General features: G+C 43.9%; 1 protein-coding gene across 1 annotated transcript in view; it reads right to left on the reverse strand.

Moving 5' to 3' along the window:
• SDK1 (sidekick cell adhesion molecule 1) overlaps window positions 1–14751 on the reverse strand; it is a 383067-nt gene that overhangs the window by 29810 nt on the left and 338506 nt on the right. The window contains exons 37-39 of the mRNA XM_030459721.1: window positions 3452–3567; window positions 1839–2025; window positions 1060–1197 (exon numbers count right to left, since the gene is read on the reverse strand). Of these exons, the coding sequence (XP_030315581.1) occupies window positions 1060–1197; window positions 1839–2025; window positions 3452–3567 (441 nt within the window). The remainder of the gene's footprint in view (window positions 1–1059; window positions 1198–1838; window positions 2026–3451; window positions 3568–14751) is intronic.

Consider the following 14751-nt stretch of genomic DNA (forward strand, 5'->3'; position numbering starts at 1 on the left):
ATAAGATGCTGAAAATGCCCAAACAGCCCAAACCTCCTGCATACCCTGTGCACATTTCTTGGTCAGAATTAGAAATGCTTTTTGCATTAGCTCTTTGTGCTCAGACCTGCCAGCCATAAAGGCTGAAAGAGCTTTTATTCTTGTGTTTTCATGCCTGAATATAACTTTCTCAGTGCATGAGACATAGATATTCAGACAATATAGATCTTTATTCCTTACAGAAGAAGCAAATCCAAGTGATTGATATCCTTATTTCTTTGGAAAAGAGTTTAAAATGGATTGGCAATGGCTGAAATTACTCTCCCTGCTGTCACACTGCCAAAGTTGGACATCTTATTGAACTATTGGCAATATCAGCAATATAAAAATATTAATAAGCCCATCTGCAAACTTAGTAATATTTTGTAATTCACCTTTACATTTGTTCTCAGAGAAATTGTCAAATACTTTTCTGTTGCTTTGCTGGCAAAATAATGAAATATTTGTAGCCACCACATTGATCCAGCTTAAAGATAGTGCTGGGTTAAAAAGTGCTGCTTGAGGATTCCATGTGAACAGACACGAGTGAATCTCCAGCACAGTTCTTCTCCCCTGTCAAAAGCAGCAGTGGTACCAGAGATGACTTGCACATTTGATGCTCAGACAATCCTTGTGATAACAGAAGTGACACACGATGTGATAAGCAACACAAATGTGTCTGATGACTATTCTGGGATGGAGCCGACTCAGCAACTTCCAAGTGAAATGTGGGGAGACAAGGAGGCACTCTCAGACTGTTTCCTCTTTGCCCAGACCTGATAAGGATGGCAGTAAAATGGCTTTTCAAATCACAGATAATATAGTTTATACAAGAAAATGAGAGAGGACAGATGAAAGCTATATTCTGCAATATTACAGTTTGCTGAACAGGTCTGACAAAATTGTTTTACTTACCCTCTGCCACCTGGCTTCTCTTGGAAAATGTTAGAGAGCAAGTAGGAAATTGGGAAGAGACAAAAGATACTACAATGCTTTTCTGTCATTTCCTCATGAATATGTATGATTGGAGGTTGTTCTTACCCTGGACAGGAGCCAAAGGCTCATAGACCACTCGATAACCCTGCAGGACTCCATTTGCTGCTGTCGGCTCGCCCCAAGACACATTGAGTGTAGTGCAAGTGATTTCAGAGAATACCAAGAAGCTGGGAGCACTGGGTGCTAAAGGGATTAAAAATAGATTGAATTGCAGTAGGAACAGTCAATCTGATATACATATATATTATAAAACACTGGTTTATTTACCCACCCTAAATCTGAGGAAAATAAGCTGAGAGTGGGATTTGTCAATTGTATCCGAATGCTCTGTAATCAATCCAAAACCCAGGCTGTGCTAACAAAAGCAACCACTCAGCTGCAAAGCTGGAGCTCAAAAGCAAGCAAGGAGATAGGACACAGAGGGAACAGACCCTCAGAAGGGCACCAGGTGAGTGTGCAGCCCAGGTGCACTCCTCCTCCTTATAGCCACCCTACAGCAGTGGTGGCTTCACCCTGGAGTGCTCACTCCATGCTCAGATTTTCAGGTGTGAGCACAGAGGCCAGGAACAGACCCACAGACAGTTTCCTTCTGGACCACTTTGTGAAGGGACCACTCTTTCTGCCACTCTGTTCTCATTTCCCTTTCATGCATGGTCCACTTCCTTAATCCCTCTTTTCCCCCTCCAACACCCATACAGTGTAATGACCCATCCACAAACTCCATCTGAACACCAGTGCCCTCCTGCATCCATCCTTTTCCCTCAGCCCCAATACATGCTGGTCAGAGCCAAGGCTGTGATTTGTGACAAGACAATGTCCCATACCTGCCTGGTGTGTCCTGCCCAGCGAGGGGGTGCTCCTGGGGCCATCCCCAGCTGCATTGAAAGCAGAGATGCAGACCATGTACCGCGTGTGGCTTGTCAGGTTTTTGAGCCGGACGGTTGTCTCTGGGAGAAAAAGGACCTTCACTTTCTCTGTGTCATTTTGGGTGTCGCTTTCCCAATAATAAATCTGTTGAGATAGTGAGATGGTTTAGTGTATCCCTTCACCTAGAAAATACCTGGGCATTGCAGCTATAAAAGATCAGGGAGATGGGGCAGTCTTGCTCTGGACTCCTCTGCTAAATGGGATCCTAACGCTTTTCACCGTGTGCCCAATCTTTTATCTTCCTCTGGCAATTTCCCCTGAGTCCCGCAACCATATAGCTGAGTACATCACTCAAAAATAGAGCACAGGCTGAAGAATATGGCCTAATGACAGCAGATATGAGCTGCCAGGGTTCAGTGATAAGAGGTCAGTTTTTAAATTCTCCCTGAAATGTTAGCTGCCTGTCAGCACTGGCATCCTGATACGATGTTCCATAATTCACCTCCAGATGCACACAACAGTTTCACTAGTTGTGTTCAGAGGACAGCCAAGCAAATGCCTTCCTGAAGATGGTAATAAAGACTTTCCCTAAAGTTCCTTGAGGTACTTTTCTCCATTTTTTTCCCTTAAAAATTTTTTACTCTGCTGCCATGAAATTATGCTTTGGAGAATTAATTTCCAGGAGGAAAAACTGTGCCAGCCCTACTTATTGGACAGGCCTGGCAGAGAGAGCATTACAACAGGCCAAAGCAAGCCAGAAAGTTGAGGGAATGAGCCAAGGCAAGACTCCACCTTGGCTCTACAAGCCAAGCTGTTAGAGCCATCTATATATGTACAAAAGGAAAAGAACATGAATTGATATATAAGGATGCTTTTTACTGCCAAGAAAGGATGCCAGACTATTCACATTGGCTTGGCTTTTCTTTGCTTATGGACCTAAACGCATGGAGAGAGGCAGAGCCAGACACTGAACTCAAGCCAAGCTCCAGTGTTTGTAGACTTGCCCATTTCCACTCTCTGAGGGTCCATTCTCATGCTGGAGAAACTAAACATCATGCTTCTGCAATGTGCTCATCTCCTGTGAAGCAAATGCAATTAATACTATGATTTAATTTTGTTAGAGTTAAGAAAATGAAATGATTCTTCTGAAATCTGACCTGGCTCAGGCTTCTGGCTTGGAGAAAGTTCTGCTTTTCCTAATAGCTTGCAACATTTGATAGACAGAAAACTCAGTTAATTTTCTTGAATACGTTTCTTGCCCCTAGCTCGTGTGCCTGTTGCTTTTTGGAGCAGATATGTTGCCTGCATAAATGGAACTGCCTTCTTATCTGAATATTCTATTTCCCCGTGCTCTCCTTCTCCACAAATAGCAACACACTCTTCCATTTTTTTTTTTTTCCCCCAGTGCCGTTCTCTTTCTTTTGATTTTGGGATTTACTGCCATTTTCATTCTGCAGCCTGACTGCTGTTTTAATTTGCCTTATGCAGCAAGGGTAGTTTGTGGAGCTATCTCACAAGTAATAGCAATGCCAAACAAGATAAATGCAAGGAGCAGAAAGAGCAGGATTGCCTTGTAGCCTTGGATGTTCCCATTTTGGCTGTCGGCAGGAGGGGGGTCCCAGGTGAGCTCCAGCTGGCTTGCAGAAAGGGAGTTTACTTGGATGTTCTGTGGGGCCAGGGCTGGTGCTAGAGAGAAAGGAGGAGAGAAGAATTAATAGTGACAAGCAGAAGTAGTTCATATCCAGGTTGCAATTTTTCCATTTGCAGTAGGACCCCTGACAGCCTCTGTTTACTCCACAAGCCAGCTAACAGAGTCAGCCCTGGAGGTATCTGCAGCTCAGGGAAGTCTCAGCACACGTGGACTGCGGAGCGGCTGAGCCGCCGGAGGTGGTTAAGTTCTGTCCCACACAGACTGGGTTAGACATTGAATCAACTCCATCCTGCTGGCAGTTTTGGAAAAGAAAGGAGGATTTTGTCGTTATTCTATAATAACACTGGGGCTTGCTCATGGCAGTAACATTGGGCTACTGACCCATCACTCCTGATTGTAACTGGGAGCCAGGCAGCCCCTCACCACCACCACCACCAGTCTGGCCTCCCACCCATCACCAAGTCTTTACAGCAGCCTGTTTGCCATACTACAGAACTGCAGACCAAAACACTGCCTAAAATTACCTCCCAAACCAGTCAGGTGCTGGTCAATTCAAGCAATATTTTATGTATGACAGAATGACTTTCATCTTGCTACTTGTTAGCTCCGCTTTGATTCTACCTCCTTCTGCACCTGCTGGCTCTCTTTGGCTCCTGGTGGCATTTCTTCTTTGCATTGTGCTGTGCTAGAAAAACTCATCTCTGAGTGCACCTGGGTCCCACCATCCTTCCCTTTGTCAGCATCCAACTTGGTGCAGGTGGATTTTCTTCCCCAGCAGGCAGCAAGGAGAGGCTCTTTTCCTGACCTGCTGTCTCTGCCTCCGGCAGATCTTAACAAACCAGCACATGTTCTGCTTGAGGAAAAGGTGCCAGAGCATCGTTCAGACTCCAGGAGTAGGAAGAGGAAGGCAGGACAAAGGATGTGCTTCTACTTTCTCAGTGGCTGTCCTGGTTTGGGCCAGGATAAAGGTGATTTTCTGTCTTGTGCTTTTGCTTTCAGCTAAGTCTCTTGTAAGCAGCTGCACTTGCTGAAATTAACAGCAAGTTTCTCAGACAGTGTGTGCTTCTAGGACTGATAACACTCGATGTTTATACTTACAGCCAGAGACTGGTGTGCAGAGCCAAGGACACTGCTCAGCTCTGAGGAACATTTTACCCTCCAGAAGGAGTAAAGAAGTCCCACCCACAGCCCTTCTTTGGGGAGGAACAGACAAGACAGATGCCAGAACTGACCAAAGAGTATTCCATCCCACACACTTCGTACTCAGTATAAATCTGAGGGATCACAAGGCTCAAACCCCTTCAAGGGGTCAAGGTTCCACAGCCTTTACCCAGACCACCTGAGAGAGCTGCTCTGCTCCTTCCATAAATAGAAGTGATAAAACATTGACTGCTCCATTAGATAGCCCCGGTTATCTGTTCCTCTGGAGACTTCTTTCTTTAGAAAGAATGACCTTCATAAGTCACACTTTTCTACCGATACTCCCTCCCCCCAGAGTTATAAAATAAAATAGTAATTAACACTCACTCAGCCTGACACCAACTATTTATTTTGTTCTAACTGTGTGGTTTCCATATTATCACTGCCCACCCTGCCGTTAATGGAAATGTTAATAACCAGCGCCAGGTTGTTGTGACAGATGCTTGGGCTCATTATCAGAAATTCTTATTTACCGCTCCATTAAACGACAGAATCGCACAAAAAACCAATTCAATCAAAACTAACTGGAGGAATTCTAACAGCCACATTAATAATCCAAAACATAAATAAAGTTAATGTCTTTTGCATGTTTGCCATCGGCAACTCTATTGCAAAATTATTGCTGTCCAATTAAATGTGAAAGGTAAAATTGAAAATAGCCTTTATCCCAGTGCTCAGTTCGAACTATTTGTTTATTAAAATTGTTTTTGTTGCCTTTTTTGGCTGGATGGAGCAAATCCATGAGGTGACAGTGACCATCAGTAAAATAAAGCCTGCTCTCAGGGGTGCACTGGTCTAGCTGCTCTCAGGAGAGGGGCACAGGGAGAAGCTACCCATCTGGCTGCCCTCAGTGCAGCAGGGCTCTGGTCTGTCAAGGACCAAAAATTGCAAGATTTTGAGACTTTCACAGCACACATCAGGGTGTGAAGGCAAACTAATCACACAATACAAAGCTGAAAATACATCTTGGACATTTGCAGATGGTGACATGCTGAGGGAAACAGGAATATGTACAATCACAGAAGAAAATGGATCACTTTACCAATATGTTTTCTTTTTAGGCAGTGACACTGCTGTCTGTCCTTAGCTGACAGCTTCAAAATACTCCCAATATCCAGGTCTACAGCAGCATCTACAATAGCTTTTTTCTTTGGATACCATATGCCAGCCTGCAACAATCACTGCTTCTGAGATACGACCATTAGAAGAGCAGACTGCTGCCAGAAAAACACCACTTTTCCTCAAACCCTTTTTGGAACACATCTGAGAAACACAATGGTGAAAAACTGCCAGTGATCATTCTCCCCTGACACTCGTGCTTCTGGAGCTGCACTTTTGCTGGTAGGGTGGTGGAAAATTTGATGGGAGGAAAAAAAAAAATAAAAAAATAAAAAAAAATGTGGAAAAAGACATTTCTCTTTGCTACCCCAGAGCCTTGACGAGATGCAAATTGTTTGCTTTTGTGCCCTGTGAGCCTGTCCCTCTCTTCAACTTTCAAAGGCTGATGTCTTCCTCCTTCTTCTAAGCACAGATTTCTTGTTGACAGCAAGGGACAGCAGAAAAGTGCTGCTGCTGCTGCTTGATGTGGCTCTGTGCACACAGCACATTACATTAAGGGTGAAATGAAACACTTCAAAAAGAAGGAAACACATCCCTAAAGACTCTACCTGTTTGAAACCCCAGACCATTCACTCAGTGTATGGACATCCTGTGCCAATAAAAGCAAGTGCATTTTAAAGGTGAATTGAAAAGCCTTTTACCTTCTAGGAATGCAGTTCAAGATTACTGAGCTCTGATTTTTATTTTTGTGGCTGTTGAAATCACAAATACATAAAAAGCAAGGTTAAAGCTGCATACCTCACACTGCTTTGGGTGTTAGTGACATTATCAACTCTAGCAGGAGTGGCACAGACCCCTCAGGGTCCAAACCCAGCTCTTGGCAGGTAGAAAGCATTTTGCTTTCCCTGGGAAAAAAAGTATATATTCATGAAGTCTAATTCTGTGCACGTACCCTGCCTTGGAATCTCACACAGGCATTTGTAAACATTTCTTTTCTTATCTGATTTCAATTCACCTTTGAGATTGTCTCCTTGAAACTCCCAGCCAAAAATCAGAAGAAAGGCTGAGCAGGTTGTAAAATAATTAGTAAGAAAACCTCATCATCATCTACGGACTGGGATGATATTGGCAGGATCATGTAAAGACAACAAATCTATCTGGAAACGCCAAGAGAGTCAAAATGAGCCCCTGAGTGAAGTTACACAGCTAAATCCACAGTTAAACATTTCACTGCCCTCATTTTCCAGTTGTACTGAACAACTTCTGATCACTCTGCAGTCAATTTGAGCTTGCAAATGCTTATAACCTTTAAAGCAAAGGTGCAGAAAACCCCCAGTGGTCTCCCTGCACCAGAGCTCCGTGCACTGCAGAAGGTTCACTTCTTAGTTTTTCTTGCTGTTTGCTTGGGGTATTTGCTTTCTGGTCTGTGTGGCACCAAGAGCTTTTCTCATCAGTGTGAAGCTCCAATTCCTTTTCTTAGTGACAGTCACCACCAAGCTGTGTAGCACAGGTAGGCTACAAATCCTTGTGGTTCAGGGGGTAAAGTCAATATCTGTGTTTCTGAAGCATTCCTTGCTGCTTTTACATCTTTCCTCAAATTTCTGGGGACCAAAGGATTTCTCCTCTACTGTTTTTCTAAATGTTTCTATAAAACCAGTATTAGACCAGGACATTCACAGACAAGGCTGGAACAAGGTTCATAGGTACTCATGCTACTTAGATTAATATGGAGAGAAAAAAAAATAATAAAGAGGAAAAAAATGCAGTGAGAGACTGAAGATTTGCTGTCCATCAGATTGTTCCCACAATTCTGAACAATCCCAAGCAATTTTCTCTTTTGTCAAGACCTCTGGTCCTTTTCTACCTAAGAAATATTTCCCCCCATGCATCAAAGCATGCTTTTGTGAACATGCCTGCTTTTATTCCCTTGTAATCAATATATATGCATCTTGGTGTTGGCACCTAGAGGCCAGAATCTCATTGCACAACGTGTTGCATAAACACAGAACAAAGAGACAGCTCCAGGCCTAAAAAGCTTCTAATCTGTATGTCTACACATGATAATGGAGGGGTGGTTGCATCATGCTCTGACATGTCAACTGGAATCTTATCTACCTCCTGAGCAAAAACCAGAGAGAAGACATAGCAACACTCAGTGCAGCATGTGCTGACAAGTAAAGCATGCACATGCAGTGTCTCCAAAGTTTGCACACTGGTTCCTGGCACACAGAGTCATGGAAAATAGATCTGGAAAGGATTTGGAGAAGGCTCAGCCAAGCCATCCTCCAGCCTCACACCCAGGATCAGCGTGGCTGCTCAGATGTTTGTGGCATCTTGATCACTGCACCTTTTTCCAGATCCCTCCACCACCCTCACAGAAACTTTGCCTTTTTAAATAACTCTAAAATAACTCCTGATTGTTTTTAAATGTCTGGCCTCATGGTATTGGTATTTTGTTCCTACAGAGGCATGGAGAACAGATTGCTTCTTCTCCCATTGCAGCCACTGCCCTCAAGTTATGGAGTAGATAAGCAACAGTAAAGTGGATTATAAAAGCCAAACACAACCAAGCAAACAGAAGGTCACAAGAGAAAACAGCAAGACTTGATCTGTTGAACGGGCAGAGCAAAAGGCAAGAGCTTTCCTTGCAGTATGGGCTTAGAGATGGAACACAAGTATGTTGTACCTCCCAAGAAAGAGCCAAAAAATGCATCTGCTGATGGTTGCAGACACTCTTTCCAGGAAGGAAAAGCAGCATGAGAAAAATGTTCAGTGTTTATTGGCCATTTTCTTAGCAGTGCCTGTGAAGGAGGGGTGGGAGCAAGGCAGGCTGTGCAGCATTACCTCCATGCTATCAGGAATGTTGCGGGAGTGATGCTGATTAGTTCGATAACAATTAGTTAATTGTGCTTCAAAAACAGCTACTGCAAAGCTGCTTTCTGCTGTGACAAAGCAGCACCAGCTATAGTTAGGATGTAAAATATGTTTCCCACTAATTTCTGGCTATTTTAAGCTGGGCTATGTTTTGTGATGGAAGCATGTGCATTTTCAAAAGACTGCACTTCCTGGTGTTCCTCAGGTGGATTTCAGATGCAATGGGACAGGCAGACCCATACTTAAAAGTTTTAGGTCTTAACTCTTCCAAGGTAACTCTGTTTGCTAACATTGGCCCTGAGTGTTCCTACCCTCTTGTTCATTTTGGCACCAAACCTGAGAGTTCCTCCAGTTTTTAACTTCAGCAGGAATGTGTCACCCTGCAGCTGGGAATGACTCTCAGGAAAGGAGCAACCTCATCTCCCCCATCTTTGAGAAGCCTATGAAGTTCCACTCCGTGTGTGTGCATGTAAAGCAGCTGGAAATAGCCAGGTTTTAACAGAAAATATTTTTTTTTCTTTGGGATGATAAATGTGTTGGGCTTCACAGTTGCACAGATGTCTAAGACAAACTGAAACATTTCCTGGGGCACAAGAGCCCAGTGGAAGCCAGTACAAGAAGGGCCCAGCCAACATTTCTCATCCTCATGAGCACTGACAGAGAGGGAGCACAATCTAAAGGATGCAAAAATAGGAATATAAGCAGAGAAGCCTACCTTGGTGAGGAAGAAGGAGACTCCATCAACCCAGCACACCTGGAACTGCTTTTCTCTGTGCCATACTATCTGGTTAGGCAAACACTTGGGCCCCTCCCTGTATTTTATACTTAATAGAGTATCTGCATTTTGCCACATCAAATTTTCAAGGGTATTAAAGTAATGAAAAGCATAAATAAAACCAGCTGCAAATGTACCCAAATGTAACATCCCCTTCTTTGCTTAGCACTGGGAAGCTTCCCAATATTGACTAGGCCTGTCCTCAGCCATCTGCAGAGGTATGAGAGGGAGACAGGGGTGGAAGGAGGAAAGAGAGAGAAATGACTCTCAGCACATAGCAGAAAAACACTGAACTGAAACAAGAATTAGGAATGGAATATCCTTTCCACAGGACTCTGGGAGATTATCTACCAATGCCATTTTTTCCATCTAAGGAGGCAATCATGTTCTGAGAAAACCTCCCTGGGTATGACTTATTCATGAAGAACCTCCACAAACTGGCAAGTGACTCAAGCAGAAGCAATTCTCATCCCATCCCTCACCATTTCTTCCAGCACTGGTGAAAACACTGCTGCTGTGATTACAAAATTTGAGTTTGGGGTTTCAGATTTCCCAATGATTCACATGCAGTCCAGGTTATTTGTGGAACAGACACAATCTGAATGATGCAGAAAAAGTTCCTGTAATCACTTTACAATGCCTGCAGCTGATGGGAATCTCCTGGAGCAGTATTGTGAAACACTTAGAGCCTGCAAAAAAACCCTACATACTTTTCTTTTGCTGAAGCCCACAGTTCTAGTTAGCTAACACAAACCTAAAACAGGCTATCAGATTGCATTCTGAGATTATCCATCAAGGAACCCAGAGCACCTGACCCAAAAGTAAAGCTCTTACAGAACTGTCAGACAACCTCTGGAAAAGGCATGCAGGTAGTTAAACCAGGAAGGGGCAAAATAGTAAAATGAGTTTTTTCCTCTATTTCTTTTGTGTCAACAAGGATATGATCACACTCAGGCAGCCCATCAGTCAGCAGAGATGGACCGGTGAGCAGGAACAGTGAGAGTCTGACAAGTATTAGGTCTGAACAAAGAAAGAGGAGCATAATCCTACAAGCAAAAATCCCCTCTCCCTTAGATCAATGCAAAGTCAGACAAGCTCTGCTAAAGCTGGGGGAGCTGGTCCAGTGTGGAAGTTGGGTAAATGAGAGAGGGGTCAGCTCCAAGGAGCACAGGAGCCACTTCCCAGGGAGTTGCTGCAGGGTGCAAGGGATGGTGAAGAGCTGTTGAGGTTTGGATGCTCTGGCCTGATCCTCCCTCAATGGGAGAAGCACTGGGTGGGAAAGTTCTGCTCTCAGTTCTCTTAAAAAAAGTCAACCCATTAGGCAGAGGAAAAGTCACTGACTTCGGACCATTATTCCAGGCTTTCCAGTTCTCAAGACTCGTCCTCCTCCATTTATAGCCCAATTCAACTCATAATAATTTGTTAATCCCACAATTTAATACTACCACAAATTCATGGCAGCCCAGAAAAACACCCACTTAATGTTCCCTAACAATGAAGGTGGCACCTACCAAAACCTAATCAGCCCCAACAACCCCTTATGCTTCACGGAAGTCCAGAGAGCAGATCAAATAATTAGAATGAATCTCCAGCAGGTTTGCTAGATATCAAATGTTAAAAACCATAGCAAAAAAAGTCAAACTGAGCAGGTGAGATCTGCCACTGTGATAACCTTTTGCTGTGGCCTTTGATGCCAGGTTGGGTAGCTGACCCCCACGAGGGATTAATTTCGGATTTACAGATTGCAGTGGTCAGGGAACCCCAGGGAGCCTGTAGAGGACTCTGATCTCATGCTCCCCAGGGAGAGAGAGATCAAATTTACATTTTCTCAGCTTTGAGTGAGAGTTTTCTCTTTCTTTGCTTATTTTGCAGTGATGGCATTCCTGAGCTCCTCACTATGGTCCTATACCACCCATGTCATCTCAGTGGATTGCTGTGGCCAAAATGTTGTGCAATATTGCTAATTCATACTTTAATAGGAAAAAAAGGCAGCTTTTCTTGCTTTTAGTCTTCAACAGGCAACCTGAAATGCCTCCAGTACTGTGAGTGACGATGGATACAGCAAACAGATGTCAGAAAAGAAAACCAACTGTGTTTCTCTACAGCTGGCTTCCCAGCAAAGCCATGCAGAGGAGGCAAAGCCACAGGAGTTGAGACCCATATGAAAATGCTTAAAACATTTTGCTCACATATCCCAGGATGACTGAAAACAAGCCAAGCAGGACGACACAATTAGAGGAAATAGAAATTTGGCTGCAAATATCACCTTTTAGCTAAAAATACTCAGACTTCATCCAGCCTGTGTCTGCTTGAATACCAGTGACCAGCCAGGGTCTTCCCCACTTGTTTAACAGTGCAATTTATGGCCCGTTTTACTTTATTGCTGAATGCTTATGTTTTTGAAAGGAAGGTTAATTCCTTTGCTTTTAATGGAGTCAGCTCTGCTGTTACTTCAGGAAGGCTTTGGATACATGATTAAGTTTCTCATCTCTCCACCCTCTGTACAATGTGCAGGGACTTGGTTCTTCACAGACCAGAGCACATTGCAGCAGAAGGAGCTGATTTTTCCTACCCCTCCCACTGCTTCCTGCAGCAACCCCAGAACAAAGATGGGAGTCCTGATGATAAATTTGAGGAGGGACAGCCTGCTTGTCGTGGGCTACAGTCAGCACTGAGGATTGACATCCAATTGTTGGGTTTGTGAGATAGAAGTCTATCACCTGAGCAAATAATCTCATGGCAATTGCAGCCCAGCACCACCCACCCCAGCAGTAGCAGTGGCAGAGCTGGGTAAGCTCAGTTGATCAAAACCTGATGATATTTTTGCTAGGACAGTAACATCTTTCCTCCGTTGAGATGTGATAAAAAGAGGCAATTAAAGCAGAGCTGCTGTGCTGTATAAAGCCTTTTGCTGTACCAAAGGCTGCTTATGACCAATATTAACAAGTTAATGAGCTGTTAATGAGGCGCGCATTCAGCTTTTACTTGCAGCATGAAAACATTGCAAATCATTTTAGCAAGCTTCTGGACTGTCAATGGAGAATTAAAGTTGTCAAATAAGCCCATCAAATCTATGTCTCAATCTGAGCACTTCTTTCCACTGCATTCACTTAAAATTCCCTTTTCCTATATGGTAGAATAACTTGCTTTGACAGCAGCACGGCTTGCACTTAGACTTTGCTTCCCTCTGCCTTGACATTATATTTCAGTCTCCAGAGAGCTGCAGGGATGTCTTTTTGACACGTTGACAGTAAGGACACTTCTTCCACAGGCTCACACTGGCATGGTTACTGCTGTTTTACCATTCTGAGTGCAGCTACTGAGCTAAGCCACCACATTCAGAAGTTCACTTGGGACATCTCTGCAGACAGATTAGCAATGTAAAACTGCCCTTAACAAAATAACCAGTTGGAGCAGGAAAGGAAGCCAAGGTTTATATAAAAACTCCTATCTGTAACTGCCCAGCCATGCAGCACTACCAGCACCACACAAGCAATAACTGATGCTCTAATGAAGGCACACTTGAGTTTGTTATTTTTACAAACTTGTCACAGCCCTGCAGGATCAGCCAGTGCAGCCCAGTGCTATCCAGACTGCTCTTGTCAGCAGTGGAGCTGCAGTGATGGCAACAACAAATCCAAATTGGACATGTTGCAGAAAAGCACCAAGTGGAGGAGTTGAAAATCCACCAAGAAATACTGACAGGATGTACCCAGTGGTTGATGCAACTCTACAAAAAGAATGTCATTGGGATACAGGTGTAATGGTCTCCAGTAATGCAAGAGGAACTTGGAACTTGGAAGAGGTTTCTTTCCCAGAGCAAATAGGAAACCCTTTACCACTTTTTTTTTCTTTTTTCCCCTCTCCATCCTCTCTTTTTTGCTCTAGTCTGATTTTACTCTTTCTTGTAGTGCATTGTTGGAGAACATGGCTTGGATCTTCATGCTCAGAGAAGAACTTCCTTAGGGAGCGAAACACTGGGGACAGGATGAAGCTTCAGTGACACACCTGGAACAGGATGTTCCCAGCCTGGCTGTGTAGAGCTCATTCATAATTAAGCATGATATTGGAACAGCTCTGCAGGTTCTTTAAATTTAAAGGTGGGTACAGGGAAGGAAAATCAATGTTTCAAACTCCTCACCATCTCCCCCAAGCAGCCTTTTGCTGAGCATCAACAATTAAAAAGCAAGTACCTTCACATTTCAAAGGCCTGATGCTTTTAAAGTGCCAAGGAAGGTAAATCACTTTGTTTAAAATTTGAGCAAGTGAAACCACTAATTTATTTATTCCACTTCTTTCCAACAGCTTTGTCCATCCTCTTGTGTTTTCAAGGGAAGATACTGTCCTTAGGCTGACAGGTTTTAGACTATTGCCATGTGAAATGGCCACAGTAATCTTATGCTTTCCCCCTCCAGTGGCATCTGGGATGGAAATGCCCACCCAGTTCTTCCAGCTGTGCCAGCAGCAACATACTCCCCATCTGCATAACCAGTCAGTCACTCAGACATGTGGCCCATGTGTCCCAGAGAGGAAAAAACAGCCAAGAGGGCCACAGCAGACTGATGGAAGCTGCCAGCTCTAATGTCTTGAAATGTTGTCACTCCTCTTGGAGGCTTCCAGCAAGGAGGCTCAGGGGACTTCTCTGCACAACACCTTCTCAGATCTATTTGGGGCAGAGGAGGAGGTGAAATTTCCATGCTTTAAGGATAACGGGATCCCAAGGTAGTGCTAGAGGACACCTCTCTCTGGAAAAGGACCTGCAGTGGGGAGGTGACACCATGCAGGTTATTTTATATGAACATGGGAAAAGAGCAAGGCCTGCAGAAAGAGATGAAGACACTCAAGGAATGAAGCAGCCTTGTTCTGACAACCTCCACTGACATAAGCTTGAGAGAGAAAGGGAAACTTTGAGCACCAATAACCAGGCAAGAAGGGACAAGAGCTCTTTCCTAGAAGCAGCTTGTACAAAGGAGAGCCAGGTGCCTGGGCTCAAGTCTTTCCTTTTTTACAAGGCTTCTTTCTCCTTAGCACAGCTTCTTCCCTATATTTTGTCTTCTGTTTCCCAAACCTAAAAAAATATTTTTGGTCTTGAAGTTTTCCAGATGGCTTCTACTCCTTGCCTGCAGTATGCTGGAGATGCCCAAGCAGCTTTGAGCTATTGGCAGAGCAGAACTTCTACACATGTGTCAGCTACAAGGGGACAAAATGTATTTTGGGAACTCTAGGAGCACCCCTGGAGCTGCAGGCAGGAAGGAAGATGAAAATTATTGCAGATAACAGTGAGAACAGGGACATTTACTTTGAGATCTGC

This window comes from Calypte anna, chromosome 14 (genome assembly GCF_003957555.1).
Source record: "Calypte anna isolate BGI_N300 chromosome 14, bCalAnn1_v1.p, whole genome shotgun sequence".
Classification (NCBI taxonomy): Eukaryota; Metazoa; Chordata; class Aves; order Apodiformes; family Trochilidae; genus Calypte; species Calypte anna.